This window comes from Abramis brama, assembly GCF_963993115.1.
Source record: "Abramis brama genome assembly, chromosome: 10".
NCBI lineage: Eukaryota > Metazoa > Chordata > Actinopteri > Cypriniformes > Leuciscidae > Abramis > Abramis brama.
The window spans coordinates 26,508,358-26,520,835 of record NC_139972.1 but is presented as its reverse complement, the minus strand read 5'-3'; the positions used below and the strand labels follow the sequence as shown (position 1 = coordinate 26,520,835).

At 38.7% G+C, this 12,478-nt stretch overlaps 1 protein-coding gene across 12 annotated transcripts in view; it reads left to right on the top strand.

The window, feature by feature from the left end:
* The window catches only part of mecom (MDS1 and EVI1 complex locus), a 166,369-nt gene extending 163,597 nt beyond the window's left edge, over positions 1-2,772 (top strand). For all 12 annotated transcript variants that reach the window (XM_084127001.1, XM_084127004.1, XM_084127002.1 and 9 more), the window contains 3 exons: positions 277-513; positions 601-772; positions 864-2,772. In XM_084127001.1, coding sequence (XP_083983127.1) covers positions 277-513; positions 601-772; positions 864-992 — 538 coding nt within the window. In that variant the 3' untranslated portion in view covers positions 993-2,772. The remainder of the gene's footprint in view (positions 1-276; positions 514-600; positions 773-863) is intronic.
* The last annotated feature ends 9,706 nt before the right edge of the window (positions 2,773-12,478 follow it).

Sequence of the window (12,478 nt, the reverse complement as noted above, 5' to 3'; positions counted from 1 at the left end):
CGATGGGCGGCTCGTTTCTGCCAACCAGGGGCCCTCGTAACTGATGACAAACAGTCTCTTTCTCCAACACACTCGCCCTCTTTCTTTGAGCATTTCCTCTCATTTAGAAAGCGTGGGCATGTGGTTCTGCTTTTTATGGTGGTTTATTTTTTCGAGACAAACAGAACTAGGTTTCAGCGCTAAATGATTTTCTTTCTGTAATCAGGGATTGGCGTATCAGTCAAAAACTCATGCCTGCATAACGTCATTGCAAACGATTCTCTCTGTTCTCCATAGGCTCAACGGCAGTCATTTTGATGCCGACAAAGCCCTGCCTGGCCAGGGGTCACGTGACCTGGACGAAGAAGAAGGGGAGGAGCTCGGAGCAGAGGAAGAGGAGGCGGAGAATAGCGACTGCGCCAGGAAACCCTGCGAGGATGGCGTGCCTAGCAGTCTGGACCATGACATCATAAACGATGACATCGATTTCGAAGGACCAGATGATCTAGACAACAGCAAATCCTCACCGCAAAGGTATGCGTCCAAAAAACCCCACCTGAAAGTACTTGTTATATCCACTCATCTTTTGGTTGTAAAGACGAATCTCTGCATCGTTTTCAGGTTTAATGAGGATGAGGATGATGAAGATCACAGCAGTTTCTCCACGCTGGATCACATCCGTCACTTTAGCATGGAGGACGGGGATCTTAGCGACAGTGACGTCGGCAGCTTTGGCCCCGCCCACCTGCAAGAAGGCATTAAGCAGCCTCTGTACAGGAAGTCTAAGTCACAGGTATATCACCATGACCGTAGTCAAATTGAGTATCAGATTTTCCATGAATATAGTTTGTGTGTTTGTAACTGTATATCTCTCTTGTTTATAGGCATATGCTATGATGCTGTCTCTAGCTGATAAGGATCCACTCCATTCGTCTACCCATAATGCCCCGATGTGGCACAGTTTGGCCCGCGCTGCAGAACCCAGCGCCATTCAGTCTCTCAGCCACGTATGACACCTCCATGTAACCATGTGACCTAACTTAACATTGTGTTACACTACCGGTCCACACACACACACCTGCACAAGTGCCCAAATCCTCATGCCATACGCACCAAGGTCCCATGTACATGAACAAATTATCGATTGACTGTTTGATTGACTTATTGATCAAGTACACTTAGTAGGAATGACAGTAGTGTCGGTAATTTCGATGGTGATGATGAAGACGATGATGACAATAGTAGTAATACGTAATAATAATTGTATTTATTCTGTCAAGTTCCAATGTTTTGCACAGCAGTGGCAGCTGGTGAACAGTTTTTGAGATTGCTAATGAAACGTCGGTGTCATGTTTGTGAGTTTTGTCCGCTAAAACCGTAGTTACTAAGAGTAACAGATAAAGAGTCTTCCACAAGACAGATGTGATGGCAGATTATTCAGGCCTGTGAATATATTTCCAATTAACAACATCACACACGCAAACACAAATACAGACACACAAATCACAATCATGTGTGTTTTTCAAGCATTTTAACAGTTTCTTTTACAAACTTATGCGAGGGGTCGTGGGGTTTAGTGTTTCTCTTTTAAGATATTCTCCAGAAGTTTGTGAATTTAAAAACGTGAACAGATAAAAGGTGTGACCTTTAGACCTCTCACTGACGCTGCTTGTTAAAAAAAAAGGGAGTAAGGAGCGAGACAGTGACTATTTTCAAGTTCTGTCCAATTAAAGCACTGCATTACCTTCAACCCACTTTCCCGCCAGTTTGTGCGGAAAACAGACGCTCTTTTTAAGTCGTTTCTTTTTTAAGTTTGGAAGAGTGGTTGTAAAAAAACAAAATTGCTAGCAACTTTTTTTTCTAAATTGAGAAAAACTAGTGTAAGAACTGAATCTGTAGAATTCGCGTAAAGGGCATTTCATCGTTTTCCACGGTAACCTTTTCCATTAGTTGGCGAACGATACCACTAAATAGCCTGAATGCTAGTCTTTAGCTTCACCGTCCTCGTGTGTCTTTCATTTATAGACAATCATGGGTTTCTTGTGTTTTTTTCCCTTGTTGTTTGTTTTTTTTTGTTTTTGTCTCACTTTTTTTTTTTTCTTGGTTGATGTCTCAATGTTATTGCTGTGTATCTTGAAAGTTGTATTTATTTCTCTGCAAACTGTAGTTTGTTTACTGAATAGCACTGCTCTCAAGCGCCCTCTTGTGTTGAAATGAAGAATTTCTCACTGAAAAGTTTGGGGGACGAGACTCTACCGGGGTTTGTAGAAGTCTGAATGCCAGATAGTATTAAACGTTCCATCACAGCTTATACTTCTAATAAAACTGGTAAATGATATAGATATTACTAGGTTTTTTGTATGACAATTTATTGATTCAACTGTAAAATATAAAAAAAAAGAGAAAATCGAGGGGGGGAAAAAAGGAAAGAAGAATAAAAACAGCTGATATTATTTCTTCTTAAAACGCATGATTGGTCCAAGCTGTACCTGACATTTTCTATGGTTGTCTGCAAGCTTGTTTGACGTTTGGGTCCATGTTGATTTCTTGTGCCAAACCTTTGAGAAAAGCCAGATTTTGTTTATCCTCACGAGGTGAAGGACCAGATCTTTCCTATTTCACTTTGTTTGTTTGTTTGTTTGTTTGTTTTTTTGTCGATGTTTATAATCCCATTTTTAAAAGTAATCAGTGAGTTGAGGTACTTCTGTTTTAATGCTTTCTACAATGTAACTGTATTGCATTATAATTCAATACTGTGGGAGGAGTTACTGAGAAATAAAAAAAAAACTCCTGTGTGGGCGTACTGTGCACTCTCCGAATGTCTCCGTCTCCCTTGATATCTTTCAGGTTGACACGTCAAGGTCATATTTCAACCCGGAATCGAAAGAAAAAGATATAATATATGCATAAAGAAAATGAGGCCTATTTGTAGGACCAAGATTGTTTGCAAAAGTTGCCACTTGATTTCGCACAGACGATAGACGCACATCTTTCTTGAGAAACGCATAAAACCCTTTAGACACCAGCTCTCTCTCACACACCCACTCGTATTATTTCACACCGAGACGCATGAAAATGTCGTTCACACACACTGGCAGACAGGCACAGCGCGAGTCTGATCCCCGGTCATCACTCTCACACAGGCCCACTGTCCCACAGCCAGCGAGAGTCTGAGAGAGAGAGAGAGGAGGGAGGCAAGAATGCGCACTGCACTCGTTTGTTTGAGGGAAATGATGGATGAGGTGGAGAGATGTGATGACCTGGCTCATCGCTCAAACTCTCAATGAGAAACAACACTGGACTGACATCTCTCTCTCATTGTTTAAACGGGATCCAACTTCTCCAGCCAACCCGGTCAGAATCCCTCGTTCTCACCCTCATAATTCTCCCTCTTTCCTTCCTAATCATATTCCCCATTGTCTTTCTTTTTACATTTCCAGAGGGATGCCATTTTTATCACTCTCTCTTCCAGTCCATCTATTCTTTTCCTTCTGTCCTTTCCTCACCCTGTTTTTCTCTTTCTCTCTTTCTGATTTGTAAGTGTGGACGGAGGGGTGATGACTGCTGGTCTGGGATCGAGGCTTTGTGTGTTTGTATGTGATGAGAGGCAGGGTGGGATTTGCTTGGGAAAATTAGTTAAGACCTCTTTTGTGTTTCCTGCCATTTTCACTCAAGATAATCCCGATTTTGTTGTCCCCGTCTGCCTTACGGGGTTGTAGCGACACTGCAAAGCAAAGACAAAACACACGGCGAGTTATGACTGAAATTAAGTCTCTCAACCCTCCCAAAAAAATTACATTTCATAATTTACTCATATTGTGCCAAACCTGTATGGTTTTCTTTCTTCTGCAGAACGCAAGATGATATTTTGAAAAATGTCCATTAAATAAGTCAACAGGGTCCAATGTTATTTTGGACCCCATTGACTTTCATTATATGGAAAAAAGAAATTCATGAACAACATGAAGGTGAGAAAATTATCACACAATTATCATATTTTGGGTGAACTACCCCTTTAAGGCTGATTCATGGAACCCCTAATGGTAAGAAAAAACTTCATTTGCAAAACTTTTGTAATGGCAATAACATGAGGTGGGAGAAAATATTATATTTTTGTTTTTGCGAGGAGAATGCAAAGTTTCTTTGAGGAATGCATTGAAATTATTTTTACTCCCATGTCATATTTTTATTTCATCACCATGTCCCCTTATAAATGCTCCGTACTTTCACACTGATCCAACAAACAAACAAAAAATGTAATGATAAAATTGGTTTGGTTTGTTGGGACTGTGTAAACTAGCATGAAAATGTTATGTCAAATCAACAAAAATATTTATTGCGCTAAAACTAATTTTTATTTGAGAACAAGGTAACACTTCACAATTAAAGTTAACTATATTAGTTACCATGAACTAACAATGGAAAATACTTCTAAAGCTTTTATTCGTCTTAATATTAATTTCACCATTTACTACGACATTATTCAAATCAAAAGTTGTGTGTTAACATGATTTAATGGACCTACATGAGCTAACATAAACTAACAATGAACAGATGTATTTTTGTTAACTACCGTTACCAATCACTAATAACAAATGTATTGCTCATTTAGTTGATGTTAGTGAATGCATTGGACCTAATGGGACCTTTTTGTACAGTAAAGTGTTGCAGAGACCAAAGTTTTCCCATATTTGAGTCGAAACTGAAATGTAAGGTGCACAGTGAAAGCGGTGTCACACTCATTGATAATTGATGACCCGCTTTTGGTCAGTGCAAGCTGTCAGTCTCTGAGCTCAGCGGGGTGTCCTGCTTTGATGAGGTCATCATGGGTCAGCCAGCTCTGATGAGGTCACAGCAGGTCGTCCCACTTTGATGAGGTCGGCTGGATAGGGGTTTGTGGGTGCTGTAGTAGGGTGAAGGTGATAATGGGTCTACGGAGGAAAAGAGGCCAGCATGGACCATTACTGACCAGCTGTTTGCCGTGTAAGTCTGTCATGTGCGTGAGTGCGACGGCGTGAAAGATCACAGGCTGTGGCTTGTGCAGGGCAGCATCTCAATACTGTCAATATGAGTGTGTGTGTGTGTGTGTGTGAGCCCCTCCCGAACACACACGGTCACATTTGTCCTTCTCAAGGGAGTGGTTGTGTTTAATGGTGGGATTTCCCATTGCTCTCATCAGAGTGTATGGATCTATCTAATGAACTAATGAGTCTTTTGGCATAGGTACAGAACAGCCACACACACACACACACGATATCCCACTCTCATGTGTGTGTTCAAACAAGGGCTCCTCTCTTTTATGTGGACTGAAACATACCCGAAGACTCTGCCACCACCCCACAGTGGCACGGCAGCCCGGGTCGGGACATCTATCATGAACCCTGAGTGCAGGGTGTGACACTGCTGGCACTCTCTCCCTGATTAACTTGGCACTGCTATTTGCCCCCTTGCCAGAAGAAACAGCACCCACTGTGCTTAGGTGTGGGCTGGTACAGACGGCACTGTGTGCTTTTCATACATGATGGACATATAGAGAGTACCATCTTTAAAGGGATTTCTCTTACAACAATAAGCCTTAAAGGTGTGTTCTTAACTCCGACTTTTGCCTCAATAAACCCCTAATTACTGCTTATTAAAGGTGCAGTAAGTGATTTATGAGAAACGCTGTTTATATTTGAAATCCCCTTAACAAACACGCCCCTACCCTACCCTATATCTTGATAGCTTCGCCCCCAAATTTACGAAAACGCTATGTAGCTATTTTAGCTTATTTTTAAAACAATCGTATTTAACAGCGGAATTTGTGGTATTAAAAAAAAAAACTACATTACCCATAATGCTGTTTATTCCACCAATCAGAATTCCACCAATCAGAAAGTCGAAAAAAGCCTTAAAGATTTTTAGGTGAGAAGGTAGTTATTTAGACCTCAAATATGTGACTAATATATAATCATAGTGCCTATTTTACAATTTGTTTGTTTAGACGCTTTCGCAGATGCGAGCTCCAGGCCATCAGTGGCCGTTCAGCGCTCATGTACCCGCAGAGAACAGCGTCATCTCAGCCAGTTCTTCGGGAATTTGCCGCTTGCTCTTATGTAGATAGTGTTTGTAATGAATTACACACATATACATACATATACTGTGTATATATATATATATATATACATATACTGTATATATATATATATATATATATATATATATATAAACTTTCTGTTAACCAATTAACAGTTTTTCACCGTAGCATTTTTACCATTAAAATCACGATCATTTTTTACAGTGTGGACAGACTTCTAGTCACTTTGACAGTGCTGGTCAGAATTATTTGCCCCCTTGGTAAATATGATCAAAGATGGCTGTAAAAAATAAATCTGCATTGTTTATCCTTTTGATATTTTATTTTATTTTTTAAAGGCAAAAATCTAACCTTTTATTGAAGTAAAAGAATTGAAAGTTCATAATCTCATTATGAAATGAATGTTTTTCTCCAAAACACGTTGGGAACAATTATTTGCCCCCTTTTATTAAAAACTTTTTGCAACCTCCTTTTTCCAAGATAACAGATCTGAGTCTTCTCCTATAATGCCTGATGAGTTTGGAGAACACCTGACCAGAGATCAGAGACCATTCCTCCATACAGAATCTCTCCAGATCCTTCAGATTCCTAGATCCATGTTGGTGCTTCTCCTCTTCAGTTCAGCCCACTCATTTTCTATAGGGTTCAGGTCAGGGACTGGGATGGCCATTGGAGATGCTTGGTTTTGTGCTCAGTGACACATTTTTGTTTTGATTATGTTTTTGGATCACTGTCCTGTTGGAAGATCCAACCATGGCCTTATATAAGATTTCTAGCAGAGGTTGTGATTTTTTATCTGTTGGTATTTGATCGAATCCGTGATGCCATGTATCTGAACAAGATGTCCAGGACCTCTGGCAGAAAATTAGGCCCACATCATTAAAGATACAGCAGAGTATTTCATTTTACACATGGGCTACCTTTTTTATCCCTGTATAAAGCAAACCCATGTTAAGTGTTTGCTGCCAAAAAGCTCTTTTTTTGTTTCATCTGGCCATAGAACCTGTCCTGTCTGAAGTTCCAGTAGTGTCAGTTACTTTTCTAACGTTCTATGGCCAGATGAAACAAAAAAAGAACTTTTTGGCAGCAAACACTTAACATGGGTTATTTTACATGGATTCGATCAAATTCCAACAGATAAAAAAACCTGACAACCTCTGCTAGAAATCTTATAACGGGCCGTGGTTGGATCTTTCAACAGGACAGTGATCCAAAAACAAACATCAAAATCAAAACAAAAATGTGTCACTGAGCACAAAACCAAGCATCTCCAATGGCCATCCCAGTTCCCTGACCTGAACCCTATAGAAAATGAGTGGGCTGAACTGAAGAGGAGAAGCACCAACATGGATCTGGGAATCTGAAGGATCTGGAGAGATTCTGTATGGAGGAATGGTCTCTGATCTCTGGTCAGGTGTTCTCCAAACTCATCAGGCATTATAGGAGAAGACTCAGATCTGTTATCGTGGCAAAAGGAGATTGCAAAAAGTATTAAATAAAAGAGTGCCAATAATTTTGGCTAACATGTTTTGGAGAAAAACATTTATTTCATGTGATTCCCTCCCACTTTCAATTCTTTTACTTCAATGAAAGGTTAGATTTTTGCACAAAAAAAAATTAATGAAAGATCAAAAGGATAAACAATGCAGATTTATCTTTTACAGCCATCTTTGATCATATTTACCAAGGGGGCAAATAATTCTGACCAGCACTATATATATATATATTAGGGGTGTAATGGTACACAGGTTTTGGGATCATGGTTAAAATACGAGTTCGGTACAATGGAAAAAAGCAACAAATCCAAAATGCTAGGTTTCTTTTCATGTATTTTGAACAGACAGTAGTGCAAAGTACAGTTTGTTCCACCTAGTGGCATCTAGTCCCCCCTGAGGTAGATGGTACAGTACAGACTCCTTTATAGTATTAAGCACTAAGCAGTAAACAGAATGCACTATTGCATGGGTCATCATTTTTTTTCAGGTCTAAAAAATAACAAAAGGTATTTGGTCACAATCAGCTACAAAACTGAAAAGCATCTCTTGTGTTATAAAAATATAAAATAAATAGAATAATGAATAATAAGACTTGTGCAGAGACTTTTTCAGCCTCTGGTGATTGCCACATCTGGATGATTGTTTGATTAATGCCCATGCTGTCATTTTCTGTGTGTGTGTGTATATATATATTACGCACATTCATATTTTCACCAAAAAAAAAAAAAAAAAAGGTAACCAGTTTAAGCAAAAACTGGCTTAAACTGGCTACCATTTATTTGAGTGGAAATATTAATGTGCGTAAGACTTTTGCACATATATCTTATGCTGTAGTGTGTCAGTAGGAATTATCAGTTATCCAAACAATCCTTTTGTCATTAATTGTAATAATCCAGTGAGATTTTTGTATGCACAAGGAGTCTGACAACAGCCGGTATGATCTGATCTCACCATCATCAAGTCCGTCTGTGATTACATGACAAACAGAAAATCTGAGACAGACTAAATCCAGAAGAACTGTGGCAACATCTCCAAGACACTTGAAGAAACCACCATGTAAAGCTACAGTGCTGTAAGTTTTAGGCACTTGCTGTAAGGTGAGGATGATTTAAAAAATAATGTCATAAACAGATTTTATTTATCAATTAACTTCTATTGACTAAATCAAATCAGTATTTGGTGTGACCACCCTTGTTTGGTGGGGTTGTCTGTGAGGGTTTCAAGAAAAAATCCTCTGCTCTCATCCAAAAACAAACTCCAGCATATTTAGTTGCCAGACATTATTGGGTTCAATGGTCTGATAAAACTAAAAAATTAGCTTTTTGGCAGCAAACACTCAAGATGTGTTTGGTGCACACAGGGATAAAGTACCACATGTGTACATCTTGTTTAGATACATTATGGCATCAATGGAATCAAATAGCAAATAGCTACAAATCTTATAATGGGACTTGTTAGATCTTCCATCAGGGAAATGATCCTAAACAAACATCAAAAAAAAAAAAAAAAAAAATGTGTGTATCAAGTTGGGACTCTGAAGGATCTGGAGAGATTCTGTATGGAGGAATGGTCTCTGATCTCTTGTCAGATGTTCTCCAAACTCATCAGGCATTATAGGAGAAGACTAAAGAGCTGTTATCTTAGCAAAAGGAGGTTGCAAAAAGTATTGAATAAAGGATGCCATTAATTATGGCCAATGTGTATTAGAGAAAAACATTTCATATTGAGATTTTCTCCCAATTTTCAGTTGTTTTACTTCAATGAAAGGTTAGTTTTTTGTGAATTGTATGTTCATATTTGCCAAGGGTGTGTTCTTTGAAACACAATGTTAATCTGAAGTTAAACCTGCCTCCTGGTATGTTTAATTTAATCCTCAATTTAGTCCTCGAGTAGCTTTTACGATTTTGAAAGCAGGACATATGTTTAAATTTCTCATTTTGTGGTCCATAAAGGAAAGTTCATATGACATTAGAGGGTGAGTAAATGATGACTTAATTTTAATTTTAGGGTGAACTATCCCTTTAAAACGCTTTTCAGTCATGGCGTCAACTAGACTTCATGATGTCCAGAAGTAGCCTTACTTTTTAAGTCGCTACGGTTGACCGATTGATTAAGCACTTAGCAGTTTACATTTTTAACAACAAAAGTGGTTTCAAAAGCATTACATGACTGTCTTAACATTTGATGTTGAAGTAGAAGAAAAAATAGCTTTAATTGTGTCAACCACATATCAAATTTAAGGTCTAGGCCTACTTATAAATACATTTATTTACTTTAAAGTTGATATTTTAAAAACCCAAACTCAAAAAAATTGTTTAATGACCCCTTACTGTTCTTTACCGCACAGCACTAGATCTAGAGATCATGATCAGATATAAAAAGAAAAAAAACTGTTTTTACTTTAGTGAATGATTAACTTGTCTTACAGTTGGCACAGACCAAAGACCATGTGATGACCATATGATTATATGCCCTCCAGTGAGGTTTCTTCTTTCTTCTTCTTCTGGCTGCACACGTGACAGCTCGTAAGCCGCGGAAGGAGCGGCAGCCCCGTTAAAGAGTGGCGGTTTCATTCGGGTATTTGTTGTGATCCCCTGGGAAACGGGTCATTAGCGTTATTGATGGGCACTCAGTGCGAGCGGCGGATGCCGCCATGCATATGGTTTTAATACGACAAGACGTGTTAGGGAGAACGGTTTACTGTTTAAAATGCCTCAGAGGTCCGTGGACCTGACGTAGCGCCGTTTACGCTGGAATTGGATAAAAAGTCAATTATGCACTTGGAAACTCACTTAGCCTACCTTAGATATCGTGCATGACGCACTGAAATTAAAGGTTGCTCATCGACTATAGTTAGGGGTTTATTACTATAATTTGAACCCTAAAGATATTTTCACTGGTTTGTGGAAATGCTGCCACATTTCCTTTCAGTAATGTGCTGATACACCCACCACTTAGTGCCACAACAATCTAACACACAATCACAGTCTTGTCTGATTGAGCACCACTACTTTCAATGTTCATTTTTATAACCACATTCGGAAGACTATTATCAAGAAATTAGGTGTGCTCAGCTGCTCACTGCTCAGTTATAGGGAAGACCGGGGCTAGTTGTCACAAGGTCTCTCAGCTAGTAGCCTAGCCTGGGGTTTGAACCCAAGTCTTTTCATTTAGCAGTGGTTTTGTATGTTGGTTTGGAATATCTAAAAAAAAAAAAAAAAAAAGAATCATTTTGGTAGCCTACATTCTGTCATCCAAACTGAAATTGTAGTTTCTTTTGTGAAAAGCTGTTGGGTAAACAAACACAATAAAACCACATTAAACAAGACAAGATCTGCATAACAAAAATGCAAGTTTTTACATGTAGGCTATTTAAAGTGTTAAAATGTTTGCAATTTATTACAGTAATTACAATATTTGTTGACCAAAAAAAACATGGTTTGATATTTTTGTGTTAACATGTTTCTCAATCGTTTTATGATCTCTTTTTCATGGTCAATGACGTTGGAAACGTTCAATAGCCTACAGAAATTGACCCAAGTATTGTGACAACTAGCCCCAGTGTCCCCTACCTTACACACGAATAGTAAAACATGAGGTTTGTGCCTCGTCAGATGCGTCGAGTGTGACCGAGGTTCTGGCTTGACCACCGGCACTCCACAATCCCGCATCGGGCGCCACCTAGTGGCCCTCCTCGACCCATGCTGATCCTGCACGAAGCCCTGCTCATTGACATTCACCCAGAACCTGCTAAATGATCCCTGAATAATTTAGATTAATGACGGGGTCTGTTAAAAGAAAAAAGTATGCCAGTGCTGTTTACGTATACAACGAGATATTGTGTGTTGATTTTTTTCTTCACTGAATCGAGGGGATTTCCAGTGTCTAATGTGGCGTTCACACAATGCGTTCTTGGGTCCAGTTCAGTCTGTGCTGTTTTTGATTGTTGGTCAATTTGCACATGTCCTTCTGTGTCTGTTGAGTTGCGTCTAAGAGTGCCAAATAAGTATGGAAATCATAAGGTAGGCGATTCTGGATACTTAAAGTGGAAAAAACAACAGATTTAATCTGAAAATTTAGGCTATACATATTTTTTTTTTACTTTTCACATAGGCCTACCTTTGGGAACTAGGCGTGTTAAATAAAATGCTCTTATTATTATTATTGTTTTAATGAAAAATTGGCCTATCACTGACAGGCATGCATGAACCACCCAGTAACACTGATTAGCCTAAAATCAAAAGATTATGAAGTAGGCTAGCCTACGCTAACAGTCATTGGTTAATTTCGTCGAACATGACGAAAGCAATAATCTCGCTTCAGTGACTCATATCAGTAACCGAACTAATTCATAAGTGAGTTATTTGACTCATTAAAAAGAACAGACTCAAGATCATTCGTTCGCGATTCGGACTACAGCCTCTTCCTGGTTTCAAAAATAAAATAAATATATATATATAGCCTAGCCCTATATATTATGGCTACTACACATTTGTTTGTGTACTGTACACTTGTATTGTTTGTTTTCTATTTCCATGTATATTGTCTTACCTAATATTAAAATAAAATAAAAATAATTAAAAAAAATCACTAAACCAACGTGAATCAGAAATCGAATCACACTGGCGTTCTAAAAAGCGCGAACAGAACATTATGGAAATTACTCGGTTCCAGTATTTAAAATCCTACATTCAGTAACGCTCAGTTTTGATGTTTTTGCACGTTTACACAATGTTTAATTTTTCGCGAATGAAAACGAGGCTGTGATGGATCGATAGTCTAGTAGTCCTGTCAACCTTCAGTAGATTGTATAGCCTATTGTAGGCCTAGGCCTGAATATAGCCTACTAATTTTCATAACACATTTCCGGTTTTTGTCACAAGGATTTTTTAAAGATATACTTTTAAATGCCAGCTGAATGTCTAAA